Genomic DNA, 24,652 nt, shown 5'->3' on the forward strand with positions numbered 1-24,652 from the left:
TCTGAATAGATGCAAATGTTCCAAGAAATGATCATGATGATGAATATGCAACTATGTGGTGACATTGTGAATTACTGATTATATATGTAGAACGGAATGATCAAAATAGGAATGTTTGCATTTGTTTGGTGTTTTTTGGTATTTAAAAAAATAAAATTAAAAAATTTTAAAAAAAGTGATACCTTGTAACAGTGTGGATCAATTACTTAGAAAATTAACTTGTGTGAAGCTGTTTAGCCAGGCATTTTATCAAGTATTTCAAGGGTGAATTTTATCTTTGCTAGAAAAGAAGGGGCAACTCCAGAGTACCTGTGGAGAACAAGACTCTAAAGGAAGAACATCCTAAAAGAAGGGATGGAAGTCAGCTACAAAAACACACCAAGGGATCTGGACAACTGTAATCTCAGCAGAGCTTAAGTCAAAAGATCAACACACTCAATTTTCTAGGAGGTTTCAAGAAACAAAAAGAAACTGCAACACCGACAAATTTCATTCCAAAAGCAGTTAACTGTCTGAAGAGAACAAAATGGTGCCCTCTGGTCTCACCCATTTGGTGAATTTTCCTGCCAACTACTGCATTTTCAGGATCACACTGTTACATCAACTTAAAACCAAAAATTACTAATAAGAAAGATCGTTCTTAGGATTCAGTCAGATGCGTGACTTGAGAGTCAATGGGGCTGACTGGAGCATTCACTGGCTCTGCTCCGAGCTCAAGTCCAGAGCCTTCAGTAGGGGAACCCCAAATCTCCATCAGGGCTACAGAGCTATCTTCTAGGGGATCAAAGAAGCAAATCCTTCTATTGCAGAAGATTCCTGAAGCAGGCTTTAAAGGCCATTTTTTTGTGGGGTCCTATCTCATGGCAAAGAAAAATACGTCTTGTCCAGTTTCTGAAGCAAGAATGGAAGGGTTGGAGGAAGAGGTTTAGAGGTTTACACTTCCTGATCTCAAAACCTACTACGAAGCTACAATAATCAAGACTTTATAGTATTGGCATGTGGGCAGATACACAGATCAATGGGATAGAATAGAAGCCCAGAAATAAACCCATACACTGATGGTCAGTTGATTTTTGACAACCCATCTTTAAAAAAAATGGTACTGAGATAAGTAGGCATGAACTCAGATCCCCTACCTCAAGCTGTACACAAAAATTAACCCCAAATGGATCAAGGACCTAAATGTAAAACACTATACAACTATTGAAAGAAACAGGTGTAAATCTTTCTGACCTTTAATTAGGTAATGTTTCTTAGATATGACACCTAAATCACAATAACTAAAGAAAAAAAAAAGGAGTAAAGTGAACATTATCAAAACCAAAAACTTTTGTGCTCCGAAGAACATTATCAAGAAAGCGAAAAGTCAACCCACACAATGGGAGAAAACAGTTGCAAATCAATTATCTGATAAAGGTCTACTATCTATAACACACACACACACACACACTAACAAATATACATAAGAACTCTTAAAATTTTTGTTTTGTTTTGTTTTGGTGCCAGAAATCTGGCACTGAACCAAGAACTCTTATAATTTAACAACAACAAAAAAACCAATTTAAAATGGGTAAAGGCAGAATAAGAATGAAAGCCTTTAATCCTATATAGCTTAATGTAACGCCTAGATACATCCCAGAGTATATTAAGCAGATAATCAAAAAGAATTGTTAAAGTCCCTTGAGGGATGGGAGAAAAAAAATGGAACTATTACACTTTACCACTAGGGAACCCCAGATATTGTGTCAAACATTGGGGACACCCAAATCAATAGGCCAAGACTTTGATTTTGAGGGTTGCTCTTGTGAAGCTTATGTATGACGTAGAAAAGCTTATTCTACTTATAGGTATGCCTAAGAGTCATGTCCAGAGGACCTCCTTTTGTTGCTCAGATGAGGCCTATCTCTTTCTAAGCCCAACTCTGCAAGTGAAGCCATTGCCCTTCCCGCTATGTAGGACATGACATCCAGGAGTGAAAGTCTCCCTGGCAGCATGGGAGATGACTCCCAGGTATCCCTAGCACCATGGGATCAACAATGCCATCCTGACAAAAAGGAGGGAAAGAAGTGTATGTACCCCAGAAAAGCCATGACCCTTTTCCTACCAATCCTAGAGAATACCTAGGGCATAATATAAGTTTTTACAAAGGTTCCATGCACTAGGGTAACTTTCCAGAAACCTATAGGTCCGTGGACCAGGTAAGTTCTGAAATGCAGTGGGGGCCAGCCTCTCCAGAATATCAACCAGTTCCATTCCCCCCATTCCGTATTATCGACAGCTCCTTCCAACATGAAAAAGTAAGAATGAGCATAGCCCAAATACTCTTAAAGAGTGGGAGAAACGGATGTGGCCTCTCTCTCTCTCAGCCAAGACGACAAGCAAACTCACCGCCCTCCCCCTCTCTACATGGGACATGACTCCCAGGGGTGTGGGCCTTCCTGACAATGTGGGACAGAAATCCTAGAATGAGCTGGGATTCAGCATCAAGGGACTGAGAAAACCTTCTTGACCAAAAGGGAGAAGAGTGAAATGAGACAAAATAAAGTGTCAATGGTGAGTCAAGAGGTTATTCTTACACATTAAATAGATATAACCTTTTTAGTTAAGGTATAATGGAGAAGCTGGAGGGAACTGCCTAAAAATGTAGAGCTGTGTTCCAGTAGCCATGTTCCTTGAAGATGATTCTATAATGATAATAGCTTTCGCAATGTGAGTGTGTGATTGTGAAATCCTTGTGTCTGATGCTCCTTTTATCTACCTTTTCAACAGATGAGTAAAACATACGGATTAAAAATAAATAATAGGGGGAACAAATGTTAAAATAAATTTAGTAGATTGAAATGCTACTGATCAATGAAAGGGAGGGGTAAGGGGTATGGTATGTATGAATTTTTTTCTGTTTTCTTTTTATTTCTTTTTCTGAATTGATAGAAATGTTCTAAGAAATGATCATGATGATGAATATACAACTATATGATGATATCGTGAATTACTGATTATGTAGGATGGAATGATCATATGGCAAGAATGTTTGTGTTCGTTGCTATGTTTAAAAAAATTAAAAATGAATAAAAGTCAGAAAAAAAAAGAGTGGGAGAAAGATCAAAGGTGATGGTGGAGTTATACAGAAAAGGTAGGGTTTAATAAATTAGTATGATTGCTGAATCATTACATTGATATTTCTTTTAATCTCCAGTACCTTAGAGCAGTTAGAAGTAAAAACCCAAAATTGTGGAATGGTAACCCATACAAAACTCTGAAATCTGTTCTACAACTAATTGTTGCGATATACTTTGAAACTTACTACCTTTTTGTATATGTGTATATCACAAAAAAAAAGAAAAAAAGGGAAGAAGTATAACAGAAAAGATAGGATTTAACAAATGAGTATAACTGTTGATCATTATATTGATATTTCTTTTGGTTTCCAATGTCTTGGAGCAGCTAGAAGAAAAAAAAACAAAAAATCGTGGACCTGTAACCCACACTAAACTTTAAAATCTGTTCGATGACTACTTGTTAAAATGTACTTGGATATTTATTGCTTTTTTGTATATATGTTGTATTTCACAATAAAAAAACATTTTAAAAAATGGGCAAAAGGTGATGGTGGAGTTATGCAGTGAAGATAGGATTTAACAAATGAATACGAATGCTGAATCATTAAATTGATATCTCTTTTAGTGTCCAGTATCTAGAGCAGCAGCTAAAAGTAAAAATCTAAAATTGTGGAATTGTAATCCATGTCAAACTCTGAAATATGTTCTGCAACTACTTGTGGTGCAGTGCTCTGAACTTTATTGGTTTTTTGTATATGTTATTTTTCACAAAAAAAGAAGGAAAAAAAGTCGATTGTGATGATAAAAAAAATATTTAAGCTTTCTAGTCTCCTATATTCTGGAGTAGCCATAGGAGGAAAAAAATCAGAGAGGATCGTATGGTAGCCTAAGACAAACTCTGGGATCTGTCCTGTAACTACTTGTTGAAGAGTGCTTTGAAAACTTGCTTTCTTATTTCTTTGCTTTGTATGTATGTTATACTATACAATAAAAAATTAAATATATATATATAGGCAAAGGGCATATATAGACATTACTCCTAAGAAGATAAACAGATGGCCAAAAGCACATGAAAATATGCTAAACACCGTTAGTTAGGGCAGGCCACAGTGGCTAAGTAGGCAGAGTTCTTGCCTGCCATGCCAGAGACCCAGGTTTGATTCCTGGTGTCTGCCCATGCAAAAATTAATAAATAAAATAAGCACCATTAGTCATCAGGGAAATGCAAATGAAAACCCAATGACATACCACTTCACACTCATTAGGATGGCTATAATAAAAAAGAAGTATTGGTGAAAATGTGGAAAAACTGAAACACTCTTACACTGCTGGCAGAATATAAAAATGGTACAAATACTTTGGAAACAGTCTGGCAGTTTTTCCAAAAGTTAAACATATGTTTACCATATGATCCAATAATTCCACTACAAAGTACATACCCAAGAAAACTGAAAACATATTGTGCTGGTTTGAAGCTGCAATATATCCCAGAAAAGCCATGTCCGTTTTCCAGATCCAATCTTGTGGGGACAGCCATGTTTCTTTTAATCCTGATGCAATATTGTGGGGTAGAAACTTTGACTGGATTGTTTCCATGAAGATGTGAAACACCCAACTGTGGGTGTGATCTTTTGATTAGATGGAGATGTGACTCTGCCCATTTAAGGTGGGTCTTGATTAGTTTACTGGAGTCTTTAAAAGGGGACACACTTTGGAGAAATCTCAGAAGCTACAGAGCCAACAGAGCTGCCACAGAGAGAGAAGTTTGGAGGTGTAAGAAGAAAACACCTGGAGGGAAGCTGTTTGAAGAAGCCAGGAGACAAAGCTGGCAGACATTGCCATGTACCTTGCCAGCTGACAGAGAAACCCCAAATGTAATTGGCCCTTTCTGAGGTCAAGGTTTCTTTCACTGGATGCCTTAGTTTGTACATTTTTAAGGCCTTAGAACTGTAAACTTATAACTTAATAAATTCCATTAATAAAAGCCAATCCACTTCTGGTATATTGCAATCTGGCAGAATTAGCAAACCAAAAAAAAAATACATTCACACAAAAACTTGTACATGAGTGTTTGTAGCAGCATTATTCATAACAGTCAAAAATTGAAACAAGCCAAACATCTATCAAATGATAAATGGATAAACAAAATGTGCTATATCCATACAATGGATTATTATTCAGCCATAAAAGTTATGATATATGCTACCTGGATGAACATTCAAAACATTATGCTAAGTGAAAGAAGCTAGACACAAAATGCCACATACTGTTTGTGCCAGTCTGAATCTGTCATGAACTCCAGAAAAGCCAAGTTCTTTAATCCTCATTCAGTATTGCTGGGTGGAAGCTTTTTGATTGTTTCCATGGAAATATGACTCACACAATCGTGGGTGGGAACTTTTGATTAGATGATTTCCACTGAGATGTGTTTCTACCCATTCAAAATGGGGTTGCTTTCTGGAGCTCTTTAAGAGGGAGTCATTTTTGAAAAAGCTTTAGAGCCACAAGAGCCCATGGAGCCAGAGACCTTTGGAGATGCAGAAGGAAAATACCCCTGGGGGAGCTTCATGAAACAAGAAGCCCAGAAAGAAAGCTAGCAAAGGTTTCCATGTTCGCCTGTGTTTTTTCAGTTGAGAGAGAAACCTCGAACATCATCGGCCTTCTTGAACCAAGGTATCTTTGCCTGAATGCCTTAAATTGGACACTTCTATAGTCTTGCTTTAATTTGGATATTTTCATGGCCTTAGAACTATAAACCTACAACTTAATAAATTCCTATTTTTAAGAGTCATTCTGTTTCTGGTACATTGCAATCCAACACTTGCAGATTAGAATACTGTTTGATTCCCCTTGCATGCAATGTACAGAATAGGCAACTTCACAGAGACAGAAAGTAGAGATTTGTGGTTGCCAATGGCTGGGAGAAAGACAGAACAGGAAGTGAATGCTAATAGGTATGGCATTTCTTTTGGGGGTGATGCAAATGTTGAAATTAGACAGTAGTGACAGTTGTAGAACCATGTGAACATAACCCAAACCACTAATTGTACCCTTTAAAACAGTAAATTTTATGGTATGTGAATTACATCCCAATAGTCTTTTTTTTTTTAATGCCCCATTAGCTAAGTACATTGTCTGGTCCTTGCCTGACTCCTGATTTTAAAAAACCAATTGTGCTGTTAGGAGGTTCCGGCCAAGATGGCTTAGCATTGTGGGTGACTTAGTTTGTCCTCCAGAATAGCTACTAAATAACCAGAAACAGAACAAAACAGCTCCTGGGGCCACATCAGTGACTAGACACTCAGCATACTCCAGTCTGGACCAGCTAGACCTGCTGCGAGCCCCCCAGAACCGTGAGTTCCCCAAGCCGCAGTAACCAGTGCCCCACCCCAACAGGCTGCTTTCCAGAGGGGAAAGGAAAGAGACTTTACCAGCAGCAGGGGCTGAGCTCAACCACATGCCAATTGTGGAATTAATTCACAAATTCTGACAACTAAAAATAGGCCCCCAGCTCAGGTGAACCTGGTCAAAGTGGAAGTTGCTCATTTTTGCCCCAGTGCCAAGGGGGCAGGGCTAATGGAAAAAGAAAAAAAACAAAAGGAAATAGAGGTTTTTGTGCCTGTGTTTCTACAAAGGCTTGACTGCCTTTGGATACAGCGGCAGGGCTCCTCAGGTTGCAACTGCCCCAGGCGTAGGCAGAAACAAGCTTGTTTGAGAGCTTGTCTGGAGCCTGTGCCTTCCCCAGGGGAGGTGTGAAGCCCAACTCAGGTGGAATCCCTTCCTCAAGGAATTCAGACACCAGGGCTTGGTAATTTGAAGCCATTAAAACCAGCTTACAACCTTTCCTCTGTCTCCGCCACGCCCCCAGCAGGGAGAGTCTGCCAAAGTTAAATGTACCACATCATCTTATGCTGGTGGGACCTGCAGGCAGACAAGTGCCATATACTGGGAAGGATAAGAAAAACAGAGCCCAGAGACTTCACAGGAAAGTCTTTCAATCTGCTTGGTCTCACCCTCAGGGAAAACTGATGCAGGTGACCCTTTCCTACTGATAGGAGGCCAGTTTGGTGTGGGGAAATCCGGCTGGGGTCTATAATACCTAAGTAGACCCTCCTGGGGGGGGGGGGGGGGGCACCATACAGGCAGGGCAAGAAACAAGATAACAAGAACTGAAAAATTCTCCTCTGTTAAACAAAACCTAAGCTAGAGGTCCAGAAAAAGCTGAACTGAATGTCAAAGAACAGACAGACAACAAATTCATCCAGCAAGAAAACCCTAGGTAAAAGGACTGAAAGCAATCTCCAGAATAAACTAATTAAAGTAATTAAATGTTTAGATGCCAGCAAAAAATAACAAATCACACTAGGAAAACTAAAGATATGGCCCAGTCAAAGGAACAAACAAACAATTCAAATGAGATACAGGAGCTGAAACAATTAATTCAGAATATAAGAACAGACATGGAAAACCTCACCAAAAATCAAATCAATGAATTAAGGGAGGATATAAAGAAGGCAAGGAATGAACAAAAAGAAGAAATCAAAAGTCTAAAAAACAAATCACAGAACTTATGGGAATGACAGGCACAGGAGAAGAGATGAAAAAACAATGGAAACCTACAATGATAGATTTCAAGAGGCAGAAGATAGGATTCGTGAACTGGAGGATGGAACATCTGAAATCTGACAAGAAAAAGAAAATATAGGGAAAATAATGGAAAAATATGAGCAGGGACTCAGGGAATTGAATGACAATATGAAGCGCACAAATATATGTGTTGTGGGTGTACCAGAAGGAGAAGAGAAGGGAAAAGGAGGAGAAAAACTAATGGAGGAAATTATCACTGAAAATTTCCCAACTCTTATGAAAGACTTGAATTACAGATCCAAGAACTGCAGCGTACCCCAAACAGAATAGAGCCAAATAGACGTACTCCACGACACTTATGAATCAGAATGCGAGAGGTCAAAGAGAAAGAGAGAATCTTGAAAGCAGCAAGAGAAAAGCAATCCATCACATACAAGGGAAGCCCAATAAGACTATGCATAGATTTCTCAGCAGAAACCATGGAAGTGAGGAGACAGTGGGATGATATATTTAAGTTACTAAAAGAGAAAAACTGTCAGCTAAGAATTCTATATCCAGCAAAACTGTCCTTCAAAAATGAGGGAGAAATTAAAACATTTTCAGACAAAAAAATCACTGAGAGAATTTGTGACCAAGAGACCAGCTCTGCAAGAAATACTAAAGGGAGCACTAGAGACATACGAAAAGACAGGAGAGAGAGGTGTGGAGAAGAGCGTGGAAAGGAAGACTATGAGTAAAGGTAAAAAGAAGGAAAATTAGATATGATATATAAAGTCCAAAAGGCAAAATGGTAGAAGATAGTATTACCCGTACAGTAATAATACTAAATGTTAATGGATTAAACTCCCCAATCAAAAGACATAGACTGGCAGAATGAATTAAAAAATAGGACCCATCTATACGCTGTCTACAGGAAACACATCTTAGACCCAAGGATAAACATAGGTTGAAAATGAAAGGTTGGGAAAAGATATTTCATGCAAATAACAATCATAAATGAGCAAGAGTAGCTATACTAATATCCAACAAATTAGACTTCAAATGTAAAACAGTTAAAAGAGACAAAGAAGGATACTACATATTAACAAAAGGAACAATTCAACATGAAGACATAACAATCTTTAAAATTTATGCACCGAACCAGAATGCTCCAAGATACATGCGGCAAACACTGAAAACAGAAATAGACACATCTACCATAATAGCTGGAGACTTCACCACTCTCATCAATGGACAGAACACCTAGACACAGGATCAATAAAGAAACAGAGAATTTGAATAATACAATAAATGAGTTAGACTTAACAGACATTTATGGAACATTACACCCCACAACAGCAGGATACACCTTTTTCTCAAGTGCTCATGGATCATTCTCAAGGATAGACCATATGCTGGGTCACAAAGCAAGTCTCAATAAATTTAAAAAGATTTAAAGCATACAAAACACTTTCTCAGATCATAAAGGAATGAAGTTGGAAATCAATAATAAGCAGAGTGCCAGAAAATTCACAAATATGTGGAGGCTCAACAACACACTCTTAAACAACCAGTGGGTCAAGGAAGAAATTACAAGAGAAATCAGTAAATATTTCAAGGCAAATGAAAATGAAAACACAACATATCAAAACTTATGGGATGCAGCAAAGGTAGTGCTAAGAGGGAAATTTATTGCCCTAAAATGCCTAGATCAAAAAAGAAGAAAGGGCAAAAATCGAGGAATTAACTGTCCACTTGGAAGAATTAGAGAAAGAACAGCAAACTAACCCCAAAGCAAGCAAAAGGAAAGAAATAATGAAGATTAGAGCAGAAACAAATGAAATTGAGAACATGAAAACAATTGAGAAAATCAATAAAACCAGAAGTTGGTTTTATGAGAAAATCAATAAGATTGATGGGCCCTTAGCAAGACTGACAAAAAGAAGAAGAGAGAGGATCCAAATAAATAAGATCACAAATGAAAGAGTAGACATAACCACCAACCCCACAGAAATAAAGGAAGTAATGACAGGATACTATGAACAACTTTATGCTAATAAATACAACAATGGAGATGAAATGGACAATTTCCTAGAAAGGCATGAACAACCAACTCTGACTCAAGAAGAAATAGACAACCTCAACAAACCAATCACAAGTAAAGAAATTATATCAGTCATTAAGAAGCTCCCCCAAAAGAAAAGTCCAGGACCAGATGGCTTCACGTGTGAATTCTACCAAACATTTCAGAAAGAATTAGTACCAACCTGCTCAAACTCTTCAAAAAAACTGAAAAGGAGGGAAAGCTACCTAACTCATTCTACGAAGCCAACATCACCTTCATACCAAAGGCAGACAAAGATATTACAAAAAAGAAAACTACAGATCAATCTCTCTAAGGAATATAGATACAAAAATCCTCAATAAAATTCTAGCAAATCAAATCCAGCAACGCATTAAAAGAATTATACATCATGACCAAGTAGGATTCATCCCAGGTATGCAAGGATGGTTCAACATAAGAAAATCAATTAATGTAATACACCATATCAACAAATCACAGCAGAAAAACCACATGATCATCTCGATTGATGCAGAAAAGGTATCTGACAAAATTTAATATCCTTTCCAACTGAAAACACTTCAACGGATAGGAATAGAAGGGAACTTCCTTAAAATGATAAAGGGAATATATGAAAAACTAACAGCTAATATCATCCTCAATGGGGAAAAACTGAAACCTTTCCCCCTAAGATCAGAAACAAGACAAGGATGTCCACTATCACCACTTTTATTCAATATTATGTTAGAAGTTCTAGCCAGAGCAATCAAACAAGAAAAAGAAATTACAAGGCATCAAAATTGTAAAGGAAAAAGTAAAACTCACTGTTTGCAGATGATATGATACTATATGTCGAAAAACCCAAAAAATTCACAGCAAAACTACTAGAGCTAATAAATGAGTACAGCAAGTGGCATGTTACAAGATCAACACTAAAAAATCTGTAGTGTTTCTATACACTAGTAATGAACGGTCTGAGGGGGAAATCAAGAAAAGAATTCCATTTACAATTACAACCAAAAGAATAAAATATTTAGGAATAAATTTAACTAAAGAGACAAAAGACCTATACAAAGAAAACTACAATAAATTGTTAAAAGAAATCACAGAAGATCTAAACAGATGGAAGAGCATACCGTGTTATGGACTGGAAGACTAAATACAGTTAAGATGTCAATTCTACCTAAATTGATTTACAGATTCAGTGCAATACAAATTAAAATCCAAAAAACTTAATTTTCAGAAATAGAAAAACCAATAACCAAATTTATCTGGAAGGGCGGGGTGCTCTGAATAGCTAAAAATATCCTGAGAAAAAAAAACGAAGTCAGAGGTCTCACACTACCTGACTTTAAGGCATATTATAAAGCTACAGTGGTCAAAACAGCATGGTACTGGCATAAAGATAGATATATTGACCAATGGAATTGAATAAAGTGTTCAGATATAGACCCTCTCATCTATGGACAATTAATCTTTGATAAGGCAGTCAAGCCAACTCACCTAGGACAGAACAGTCTCTTCAATAAATGGTGCCTAGAGAACTGGATATCCATATGCAAAAGAATGAAAGAGGACCCATATCTCACACCCTATACAAAAGTTAACTCAAAATGGATCAAAGACTTAAACATTAGATCTAAGACCATAAAACTGTTAGAAGAAAACGCAGGGAAATATCTTATAAATCTTTTACTTGGAGGCGGTTTTATAGACCTTACACCCAAAAGCGTTGAAGAAAGAAAGAAAGAAACGGGAACTCCTCGAAATTAAACACTTTTGCACATCAAAGAACTTCATCAAGGAAGTAATAAGACAGCCTACACAACGGGAGACAATATTTGGAAATGACACATCAGATAAAGGTCTAGTATCCAGAATTTATAAAGAAATTGTTCAACTCAACAACAAAAAGACAGCCAATCCAATCACAAAATGGGCAAAAGACCTGAACAGACACTTCTGAGAAGAGGAAATACAAATGGCCAAAAGGCACATGAAGAGATGCTCAACTTCCCTGGCCATTAGAGAAATGCAAATCAAAACCACAATGAGATATCATCTCATACCCACCAGAACAGCCATTATCAATATAACAGAAAATGACAAGTGCTGGAGAGGATGTGGAGAAAGAGGCACACTTATCCATGGTTGGTGGGAATGTCAAATGGTACATTGCTATGGAAGGCAGTTTGGCGTTTCCTCAAAAGCTAAATACAGAATCGCCATGTGACCTGGCAATACCATTGCTAGCTAGGTATCTACTCAAAGGACATGAGGGCAAGGACACAAATGGACATTTGCACACCAATGTTTATAGCAGCATTATTTACAATTACCAACAGATGGGAACAGTCAAAATGTCCATCAACAGACGAGTGGCTAAACAAACTGTGGTATATACATACGATGGAATATTATGCAGCTTTAAGACCTCATAAAGTTATGAAGTATATAACAACATGGATGGACCTTAAGGACATTATGCTGAGTGAGATTAGCCAGAAACAAAAGGACAAATACTGTATGGTTTCACTGATATGAACTGACATTAGTGAATAAACTTGGAATATTTCATTGGTAACAGAGACCATCTGGAGATAGAAATAGGGTAAGATATTGGGTAATTGGAGCTGAAGAGATACTTACTGTGCAACAGGACTGAATATAAAAACTCAGAAACGGACAGCACAATATTACCTAACTGTAACACAATATGTTAAAACATTGAATGAAGCTGAATGTGAGAATGATAGAGGGAGGAGGGCTGGGGGCACAAATGAAATCAGAAAGAAAGATAGACAATAAAAATTGAGATGGTATAATCTAGGAATGACTATAGTGTATAATGATAGTGACTAAATGTACAAATTCTAAAAGTGTTTTTGCATGAGGAAGAACAAAGGAATGTCATTACTGCAGGGTGCTGAAAATAGATGGTAATTAATATTTTAAAATTTCAACTTATGTGTGGAACTAAAGCAAAAAATGCATATTTGGTACAAAATTTATATTTTGACTAGTACTTTTCCTAATATAACTTATGTAGATAGCTTAATTGAACACCATAAGTATATGGAACCTTGAGTAGGACATGAGATTTTGTTGGTTTGTCCAGAGTGATGCCCTGATAAATCCCAGAGTGATTTGATCAGTGAATAAAAAAGTATTTGTAAAGTCCCCATCCGGGAATGGTGAGAACGGGGGAAAATTCAACCTCCCCAAGTTGAATTCTTGATATTCTCACAAGTAGTGGGGCCAACCAAAGCTATAGGCTGAGCCCCCAGTCTTGGGGATTGTTCATATGAAACTTAACCCCACAAAGGATAGGTCAAGCCTACTTAAAATGAGGCCTAAGTCACCCCCAAAAGAATCTCTTGTGTTACTCAATGTGGCCTCTCTCCAGCCAACACCACAAGCAATCTCACCACCCTCCCCCTGTCTACATGGGACATGACTCCAGGGGTGTGGACCTTCCTAGCAACGTGGGACAGAAATCCTAGAATGAGCTAAGACTCAGCATCAAGGGATTGAGAAAAACCCTAGAACGAACTGAGACTCGGCATCAAGGTATTGAGAAAACCTTCTCGACCAAAAGGGGGAAGAGTGAAATGAGACAAAAGAAAGTGTCAATGGCTGAGAGATTCCAAACAGAGTCGAGAGGTTATCCTGGAGGTTATTCTTACGCATTAAGTAGATATCACCTTGTTATTCAAGATGTAATGGAGAGGTTGCAGGGAAGTGCCTGAAAATGTAGAGTTGTGTTCCAGTAGCCATGTTTCTTGATGATGACTGTATAATGATACAGTTTTCACAATGTGACTGTGTGATTAGGAAAACCTTGTGTCTGATGGTCCTTTTATCTGCCTTGCCAACAGACGAGTAGAACATATGGAATAAAAATAAATAATAGGGGGAACAAATGTTAAAATAAATTTAGTTTGAAATGCTAGTGATCAATGAAAGGGAGGGGGTAAGGGGTATGGTATGTATAATTTATTTATTTATTTATTTACTTATTTTTCTGTTTTCATTTTATTTCTTTTTCTGTTGTCTTTTTATTTTTTCTGAATTGATGCAAATGTTGTAAGCAATGATCATGATGATGAATATGCAACTATGTGATGACATTGTGAATACTGATTATATATGTAGAACAGAATGATCATATGTTAAAAAATAAAAAAAAGAAAAATTAAAAAAAAACCAATTGTCAAAATAAAAATTTATGAGACAACTGGAGAACTGAACACTAACTTGATATTTCACAATATTTAAGAGTTATTATAACTTTTTAAGATGTAATAATGGTATTATAATTATATTTAAAAAGCAAGAAAAAAAGAACTATTTTTTAATGACAGAACTATGGATAAAATGATTTGATGTATGGAATTTGTCTCAAGATATTCCAACTGTGTAGGTAAAAATGAATTAAGATCAGATAAATATTAAAAATTGATGAAGCTAGATGATGGAAGTTCTTTATACTATTCACTCCAGTTGTGACTATATTTTAAATTATCTATATAAAACTTTTTTTAAAGAAAATATTTATAATTGCTTGTAAATACACAGAATAGCCTGGATGGACACATAAGAAATATATAATACTGTTTACCTCAGGGAAGGAGAACTGGATAAAAAAGGATATAGCCAGAAGAAGAAAAACTCTTCACTGAATGCCCTTTTTAAAAACAGGTTCTAGAGCAAAGGGTATCAGCAGTGGCTCACCAGTGGTAAGTAGATACATGTAAAAAAGCATCCACTATATTTTTCTGAGAGAGAAATACACGTAAGTCTCGTTTTATAGATGACCCATTGAGTTTTAGCTAGAGTCTTAATCCCACAGGGAGTCAGGGTGATACTGAAAACAGATTCTTGAATTTCTCATACCTGATCTAGCCCCAGGAGCACTTACCTTCACTTCATTTACAACTCTGTGCCACTTAATCAGAAGATGATTTCATTACATAAAAGTAACCAACAAAGAACATAAAAATAATCAACAAAGAAAGTGTACTTCTGCTGGAGACTATTAAGCCCCTCTGTTCAATCCAATCCAAATATCAGTAGGAACCAGGCATTCTACCTCCCACTGGTAAGAAGCCAGGTAAAATCAAGAAACTTGGTACATTGGGGGTGGGGGGCAGAGAGAGAGATGCTTTGTGAGCTGAGGTGCTATGACCAAGGCTTTGTAAGCACTCCTAGGAGAACACAACTGCCAAATTATCAGCTCTACTAGTTTCTAACATATTACCTTGTAGGTCAGCTAACATATGCATGGGTATAAATCCTGTCTGGTATAAAATTATTTGGTATATTAAGTTTAGATAGGCCTGTTTGAAAAGAGACAAATGGATTCATTCACAAACACGATGCGTTCTAGCCATTTACTGTGGTTCATGTGTATCATGAGTAAAAGATAGAAATAAAGACTGCTACCCACCTTGAGTCTTGTCATCTGGGTCAGTGTCTGGTTTCAGTCTTTTCACACTATTGCCACTCTCTGAGCTGTAACAAAAAAACATGTGACTTGAGCTATGTCCAATCTTGAAGATCAAAGTTTGGGGAATCAGGAGCTCCAATAACCATTTTATAGGTCTTAGGCACCTCAAGAAGCTGAATTGGGGAAAAAGTCTTCATTTCAGGTTCTTAATTTGTTTCCAATTATATTACGATTTATTCATACAACATCAGCTCTCACCAATCCAAGAGGTGAAGCACTGTATCTTCAAACATCTCATAAACTTATGATTCACTATTTTCCCTATTGTTTAACTTGGTTAGATACACATATGGACTTTTGGTATCTGGACATGTTCATAAATGACAAAAATTAGTTATTAAAGGTTGAAAAGTATCCTCAGTAACATGCTAGAGATCCTAAGAGTCACCCCAAATAATTTCTAAAGAATGTATGACACAAGGAAATAAAATATCCCCCAAAGGAGGGCCTTGGGCTGTAAGAAGGGATGATACGCAAAAAAAAAACCTGGTAAATATGAATAGAAATCTAAATAAACATTGCCTGTGTAAAAAATAAATTTCTAATTTGTGGAGTTAAATATGACGATAGTGCATTTCCTTATATAATTTATATAAACAGGTTAATTGAACACCATAAGGAACCTTGAATAGTGCATGAGATTTTGTAGTTTTGTCCAGTGTGATGTCCCAGTAAACCCCAGAATGATGCGAACAGTGAATAAAGGAGTATTTGCAAAGTCCCCTTAGGGGAATGGCGAGAAAGGGGAAAAATTTAACATCCCCATTTGGAGAATTCCTGGCATTCTCATAAGCAGTGGGGCAACCAAATCAATAGGCTGAGCCCTCAATCTTGGGGGTTGTTCATATGAAATTTATCCCCACAAAGGATAGGTCAAACCTACTAAAATTAGACCCCAGAGAACCTCTTTTGTTGCTCAAATGTGGCCTCTCACCCAACACAGCAGGCAAACTCACTGCCCTTCCCCTCTCTACATGGGACATGACTCCCAGGGGTGTAAACCTCCCTGGCAATGTGGGACAGAAATTCTAGAATGAGCTGGGACTCAGCATTAAGGGATTGAAAAAACCTTCTGGACCAAATAGGGGAAGAGAGAAATGAAACAAAATAAAGTGTCAGTAGCTGAGAGATTTCAAACAGAGTAGAGAGGTTATCCTGGAGGTTATTCTTACACATTATATAGATATCCCCTTTTTAGTTTAAGGTGTATTAGAGAAGCTAGAGGGAAGTGCCTGAAACCGCAGAGCTGTTTTCCAGTAACCATGTTTCTTGAAGATGATTGTATGATATTAAGCTTTTGCAGTGCGACTGTGTGATTGTGAAATCCTTGTATCTGATGCTCCTTTTATCTATGGTATGGACAGATGAGTAAAAAATATGGATTAAAAATAAATAAACAATAGGGAAACAAATGTTAAAATAAACTGAGTAGATTGAAATATCAGATCAATGAAAGGAGTGGTAAAGAGTATAGAAAAAAATAGGGGGAGAAAAGGTTAAAATATATGGGGTAGATGGAAATACTAGTGGTCAATGAGAGGGAGAGGTAAGGGGTATAGTATATATGAGTTTTTTCTTTCTTTTTATTTCTTTCTCTGGACTGATGCAAATGTTCTAAGAAATGATCACAGTGATGAATATACAACTATGTGATGATATTGTGAGCCACTGATTATACACCAAGTATGGAATGTTCATATGTTAAAAATGTACATGTTTGTATGTTATTTTGTTTGGTCAGTTAAAAAAAAAACATGATGATACTAAAATCCTGGAGAGTAGTAATATGCAATTTGAAAAGGAAAAGGATTATAGCTAAAGATTCTAAGGTCCACGTATAATTTTGCAGAGAAGTAAGATAACTTCAGGCTTTGCTAAGTATGCCTGGCAAATTTCAAGGTGAGCCATAAGAGAGTAGAAATACAGTATACAGATCCAAACCAGTAGAAAGGAAAAAAAAAAAAACATTTTTAAAATCAATTTTTTTTAAAAAAGCAAGAATACAAGGAAAAATTACTTTTATAAAGCAAGACAAATAACATTTAGATGACAGAAACTATATAAAAGATTTTATTAAATGTAAAGAGATCATAGCGACCAATAAAGAGATTAACATACTAAATTTAAAAGTGGATATTTATAAAAGACACTTCTAAAAATTTAAGGAACCCCCCACCAAAACAAACACAAAATAAAACAAAAGCTTATGACCCAGAAAAACTGAAAGCGAAAGAATAGAAAAAGAGGTATCTAGGCAAATACTAACCTAAAGAAACCTGGTGTACTTATATTAATATTTAAAAAACAGACTTTAAGAATAATAGTATTACAAAGGATAAAGTTCACTTTTTAATGAAACAAGGCTTAGGTCACTATGAAGAAAAATTTTGAACATGTATACATCTTCAAAATAAATATTCAAATGAACTACAATGAGAAATTTAAAAATCACTATTATAGTAAGAGATTTCAATACTTTTCTCTTAAGTATTGACAGAGCAATCAGAAAAAATGTAGACACAGAAGATTTAAATGATACAATTAACAAGCTTGATTTATTGCACCAATATAGAAACTGGAAATAACAATTACAAAACACAGATTCTCCTGAAGCTTACTTGGAACATTTACAAAAATTAACTTCAAAAAGAAGTCTATAGAAATTTCAAGAGAATCAGTCTAGAGAAACCAAAATGCAGTTTAGTTAGAAATCACCTACAAAAAGATAAATTTTGTTTTATTGCCCTGAAGACACCATTGACCATAAGGTATTAAAACGTGAAAACAAGTAAGTCCATTTTAGAACCAATGAAATATGGTTAGTTACCTCAGTATATATGGAAATTAAAAAAAAAAGCTTCTGTATTATTCAAAAGTCAAAGAAATCATAATGAAAATTTAAAAATACTTGGTGAAAATATAAAACTTGTGAAATACAATGAAAGCTGAGGAAAATTTATAGCTTTAGATACCTTTTAACTGAAAAGAGAGCCTAAAAATTAATGAGGTGGGCATTTGACAGTAATTTATAACAGAATACTTAACAGAATAAACTCAAAGAAAGCAAAGAATATTCCTTAGGAAAGCAGAAGATATGTATTATTAAAGATAAGAGCAGAAATTAATGAAATAGAAAATATGGGGAAGATCATATCTAAAAGAGTTTTGGAAAGGCTGATAAAACAGTATCTCTCATGAAACTAGTCAAAATAAGAATAAAAGTACAAATCATTGATATCTGGAATGAACTACAGATAAAGGAGCAAATAAAAAAGAATATTAACAATGTCAGCTAATATATTTGAAACAAGGTAAAACAGACAAATTCCCAGCAAATACAAACAAACAAAACTGACCCAAAAGGATATTTAAAAGCTTAGTCACATAATCACAAAGAAAATGGGGGGGGGGGGGGGCAAGAATTCTCCTGGTTTTACAGGAGTTCTATCAATCTTTCACAAAATAGAACAGACAGTGGGAAAAAGAAAAATTATAGGTCAGTTTCACTCAAGAATACCTAAAAAGATGTGAATACTCTTTTTGAAAAGAAAAATTATAAGACTTTATTGAAAGACATTAAAGGAAACAAATATGTGCATATACATAGATAAATGTATATATACATATATACACACGTTATGTTCATGGATAAAAAGACTCAACTCCATAAAAATATGTCATCTCCATAAATATATCAAGCAATTTAATAACTGGATATAAAATTTATATGGAAGTCTAAGAAAAGACAAAATACCCCTGAAAAAAATGTAGCAGAATTTGCTTTATCTGATTTCAAGATTTAATATATAGGTATAATAATTACAGAGTGGTACTGGTACAAACACATCCAAGAAGCAGAAAAAAGAGTACCCCCAAAACTCATACATGCATGGAAACTTGCTATAAGACAGAAGTAGCACTGAAGATCACTGGGGAAAGGAAGAACATGGCAATGGAAAATTGGTTATTCATTTGAAAAAGGATCCCTACACAACAAACAATTCTTAACAGATTAAAGACTTACATGTAAAAGACAAAACTAACAATTTCAGCCGAAAAACATGACCTAAGAGGAGGAATGAATTTCTTGAAAAAAAAAAATAATGAATGCTTTAACCATAAAAGAAGACACTGATATATTTGACCAATATTCATAAAGTAAAATTTTAAATAATATTTTATAAAAGTGACAGTATCACTTTATCTGTGCTGTCCAGTTGGGTACCAACTAACCACACGTGGCTATGGAGCACTTGAAATCTGGTTAATATGGCTAAGGAAATGAATTTTTAATTTAATTTTATTTTAATTAATTTAAGATTAGATAGCTACAGGTGGCTAGTAACTACTGTATTGGACAGCACAGCTCTAGAGAAACATATGCACATATGTAATAAAACATATGTCCTAGACCTACCAGCACTTTTTGTTAAAGTTCAAGCATCACCCATTGAAGAATGGATAAATTCTGGTATCTCACATAGTACACTATATTATACAGTGAAAATAAATGAATTACAGCTATATACACATGCAAAATGACTCAATTGTAGAAGCATAACTTGTGTTAAAAAAAGGAATTCACAGAGGATCATACAGAAAAATCATTTTTATAAAGTTCAAAAGTATATGTTTATGGACATATATACACAGGTAGCAAAAAAAATTACTAAAAGTAAATAAAGGTAAAAGAATAATAAATCAGATATGGGAAAGCAGTTGTTGGATGGGAACACAAGGGCTAGAAGGGGGAAGAGCCCAGAAGCAGACTCAATATTGTTGATAATGTCCTAGGTCTTAAATCGAGTGGTGGGTTCCTAAGTGTTTGTTTTATTACTATGCTTCACAGTACATACAAACCAGTGGCTTCTAGACTATTGACAGGTATCAGAATCACCCATAAAACTTTAAAATTAGACTCACAGATTTCATTCCAAAGTTACTGAACCAGAATAAGTGTGAAGCCTGGGAATCCACAGTATTAAATTCCCAGTTAATTTAAATAAACCCAAGGCCAGGTAGATTAGGAACTTCTGCCCTAGAAGACTTAATTTATCACTTTGTTATACAAAGCAACATTAAATGATAGTTTCAAACCCAAAAGGGGGGACAACGAATTCAATAGGCTGAGCTCTCAACACCGGGGCTCACCTCTATGGAACTTATTCCTAGAAAGAAGAAGCTAAGCCTACTTATAAGTATGCCTAAGAGCCACCCCTAGAGAATCTCTTTTATTGCTCAGATGTGGCCTCTCTAAGTTGGCTCAGCAGGTAAACTCACTGCCCTCCCCACTATGTGGGACATGACTCCCAGGGGTGTAAATCTCCCTGGCAATGAGGGCAATGACTCCTGGGATGCACTGGGACCTGGCATCATGAGATTGAGAAGGCCTTCTTGACGAAAAAGGGCAAGAGATAAATGAGTCAAAAAGTTTCAGTATTTTATATAGTCAAGAGGTTATTCTGGAAGTTATTCGTATGCATTATATAGACATTCCTTTTTTGTTTGTGATGTATTGGGGTGACTAGAGGGAAGTATTTGAAACTACCGAACTACATTCTAGTAGCCTTGATTCTTGTACAATTGTACAACTATATAGCTTTTACAATGTGACCCTGTGATTGTGAAAACCTTGTAGTTGACACTCCCTTTACCCAGGGCATAGACAGATCAGTAAAAGAATAAGGATAAAAAATAAGTAAATAATGGGAGGGGGGTTAGGGGTTAAAAAAAATTGAAGTAGATTGCAGTACTAGCGATCAATGAGGAAGGGTTAAGGGGTATGGGATGTATGTTTTGTTTTGTTTTTATTTCTTTTTCTGGAGTGATGCAAATTTTCTAAAAATGATCATGTGGGTGAATATACAACTATGTAATATTGTGAGCCACTGATTATATACTTTGGATGTACTATATGTGAGTGAAGATATCTCAATAAAAGTATTTTTAAAACATTTTTTTTTATTTTTTTTTATATATAGGTCATCAAAGAAGCCATGGTGAAATAGCTAATAGAGTCCTTTCTAAAGGGGATCTGAGAATTACATAAGAGAGACAGATATATCACCCATTCTGCTACCAGCAAGGGCAGTAACTAATTACCCAACTAGAGAGGTCTTCTTTGGCACTGACCCTCTTCTGAATCCTGAAAGACACTGGGCTGGGCATGAAAGCTTATGTAAGAACTTGAAAGGAACAATTCATAGCTTGAGTAATTGGCCCTTTTCAGGCTACTGATACTCCTCCCCTCTGCTGCTGTACCACAATGACATTTTCACATGTGGGCAATGTTCCTAGGAACATCTGTAACAGATGGATGGTGTGCCAAACCACAAGACTACATCAATACACTCCTTTCAAAACATGTGGCTGGTTGCTAATATACTGTATCGACTGTCCTAACAGACTGCACTTAAACTTCTATCACTTCATCTTGATCTGGTTGTTCAAACTGAAGTGATCAGATTCAACCAGGATTTGGAAAGGGAGGAGTAAACATAAAGAACTAACCAGGGTGGGCCACGGCGGCTCAGCAGGCAAGAATGCTTGCCTGGAATGCCAGAGGACCCAGGTTTGATTCCCGGTGCCTGCCCATGTATTAAAAAAAAAAAAAAGAACTAACCAAACCTCTGAGCCATGTTGTCACTCTCACATGAATCAACGAGCACCACAGCCAGGTCTGTAACCTCTCACAGCCTCCATGTTCTTTCTTGCTACAATGCCTTTGCAGCAGCTGCTCCCTCTATCTCGTACATTCTTTTCTCCCTTGTCTGCCTGTCAAAGCCCAAGTTGTCCTTACCTAATCAACATCTCCATTCTTTTTCTGGTTTTTAATTCTTTTTTCTTTTCTTAACATCTACATTCTAATGCCTACCCTAACGTCCCCAACATGAACATATACGCACCCTTCAGGCAGAGTTAAGTGTTCCTTCCTCCTTGTGCTCATTATACCCTGTACAAATTCTTTTATATAACTTGCTACCTCTATATGTTTCCTAGAAATAAACAAGATACTTAAATACTGAATGGTAGCTCCCCTGTTACTGTGTGACCTTGGACAAAGGTTCTCTACCTCTTGAATCCTCAGCTTCATTAACTAAGGGATTATAAAAAGCTGTACTTCATAGAACTGTTGTGAGGAATAAATGAAATTATGCAAGGAAAGCATTTAACACAATGCCTGGCACATGGCAGGTGCCCAATAAAGAGTATCTATTATATGTGTTGAATGAAAGGTCATAGAGAAAAGGCTATAGAAGATACCTGGAAGTGAGGAGAGATATTAAGGACACCAAAGGAACCCCACTAAGGTTTATGCTAGGTAGCTTTTGCCTGGGCTACAAGTGGTATTTCAAATGGAGATTCAAGTTGTGTGAGTGCTGGCTGACCTCTTATGCTTCACAGCTCCCGCCAACAGCTTCGCTTGGGAGAACTTGTTCTTCATTTCTATAGGTTTCACAGGCAGTTTCTTCTCCACTTCCTTCTTATTTTCTGGAGAAATTCCAACCTTGGTAAGACTACTGTAAGTTACAGGTTAAAGGTCAAACTAAGCAAAAGGAAAAGCTACCAAAGAACAATGGTAAATCAAGAGAAACAAATATAACCCATTAGCCGTTCAGCTGTGCCATGTGATGTCCAGCACCTATAAAATAAATGCCCTACACTCTTTATTCTGCAAGTCAAATCCAGCCCTTCAAAGAGAAACAAAGGTGACCAGTGAGAATGATGGCATAACAAGTGGAAAACAATACAGAGAAATAAGCCTCTTTCTGTTTCTCAACAAAAATTCCCGGGAAACCTACTATTATTACCAAGGACATGACCAATATCATGCTTGATAGAGAAAGCAAATCTTAAGGAATATAAACACAACAGAAAAGAAAATATGGCTTCCTTGAAAACATGAAAATATACTCTTTTTCTTCCCACTAGGGGAAATCAGATCATGAAGGCTAACTCCGACTGTGCTAGGGCAAGGCAATATCAGAGTCACCTCAAAACTCATTAAAAATATAAATTCCCTCTCCTGCTCCAGACTTACTCAATGAACATCTCTAGAGGCCCAGGAATCTATGCTTTTAACACTCTCTTGAAGTGATTTTAAAGAGGAACGCCTATGCTTCTACAACCCAAGAACCAAAAAGCAAAACCAGTCCACATGTAAAACATTGCTTTTTCATGCTTGATATCAATCTCTCTGACTTTCAAAGTCTGTCACTTTATTTTGTTCTCTCTCACCAGTCCCCTCCCCTACTTTCCTTTCATTCTCTCTCACAACTATTACATGATATATTAAAAATTCTGACAAGGAACAATTCCTTATTTAAGATGCAGTAGTGCCTTACTGGAACAATAGTGACATCTAGTGTCTAAGAAATCTAAGATGCATATATGATCCAAAGGGTTGGGGGTAGGGGGGTATACGCATAGTCTGGGCTATTTATCTGTATTTGAACAAAAGAGAAAACTGGGTAGCAAAAGTAAGGAAACTTTAATTCTGATCAGTCTTCAAAACTTACAAATTTCTCTCATACTAACTGTGCTTATGGGCATCACTTACTTAAATATTAGCAGTCTTCAGTGGAGACTGAAACTCAGTACTATTCAGAGTTCAAATTAATGTTTTTAAGGTCACCATGGAAACAGATGATATCACTACTAAATATTCATTTCTATAGAATCAAAAGAAAAGAAATAGAGATTTAATCTTTCTAGTACAGTGCCAAAAGCCATTACTATGCTGTGATTTTTATCTCCAAATCCATCATTAAAGGACAGAAATTCTCAAAAGAAAATTCTCAATGTTAAATAACAAAAAGTAAAACAAAAATTGAGGTATACTAACATAACAAAAGCACAGAAACAAAAACCGTTGTTTAACTTCTTATACTTTTAAAGTGAAGAAAAACCCTCAACTTTTTATTGGGGGAGGTATAATATTATTTTGACCCATAATACTAAGCATAAGTGATTTTTCCCTCCATGAGCCTCCTCACCCTAAAATGCTTTTAAATACACATACCCCCTCAAAAATCTCAAAGAATTCATTATATGAGGCATTTTTAAAAATCAAATAGCTTTTAATAGCTAATATTGCTAAATACTGGTTTAACCTGAGAGGAATCACATGAATTCTGTTGTTTACATAGCACTATTATTTGTATTCAGAAATACTACCATTATAAAATGTATCATATTATAACAATCAAGTCAGGCCAGGAACTAGCTCCTAATTTAGAGCTTCAATAAGCAAATGTCTAATTTTTCTATCTCAGCATGTCTCTGGCTACTTGCATGCTTGGGATTACTGCATTATATATCAGTTGTTGGAAGGCCTGATTTTCATAAGTTGTTCCAGACAGTCAGAACGTTGGAAGTTTCCAATAAAAGCCAATTAACCAGAAACCTCTTCAAAGTTAAACTGCAACATGACCAGGACAGAAAATTTTCATTTGC

General features: G+C 36.2%; 1 protein-coding gene across 9 annotated transcripts in view; it reads right to left on the minus strand.

Annotated features, from left to right (window-relative positions):
- PSME3IP1 (proteasome activator subunit 3 interacting protein 1) overlaps positions 1-24,652 on the minus strand; it is a 54,860-nt gene that overhangs the window by 8,509 nt on the left and 21,699 nt on the right. For all 9 annotated transcript variants that reach the window (XM_077132519.1, XM_077132518.1, XM_077132517.1 and 6 more), the window contains exons 5-6: positions 22,585-22,717; positions 15,137-15,201 (exon numbers count right to left, since the gene is read on the minus strand). In XM_077132519.1, coding sequence (XP_076988634.1) covers positions 15,137-15,201; positions 22,585-22,717 — 198 coding nt within the window. The remainder of the gene's footprint in view (positions 1-15,136; positions 15,202-22,584; positions 22,718-24,652) is intronic.

The sequence above is a fragment of the Tamandua tetradactyla genome, chromosome 16 (assembly GCF_023851605.1).
Source record: "Tamandua tetradactyla isolate mTamTet1 chromosome 16, mTamTet1.pri, whole genome shotgun sequence".
Classification (NCBI taxonomy): Eukaryota; Metazoa; Chordata; class Mammalia; order Pilosa; family Myrmecophagidae; genus Tamandua; species Tamandua tetradactyla.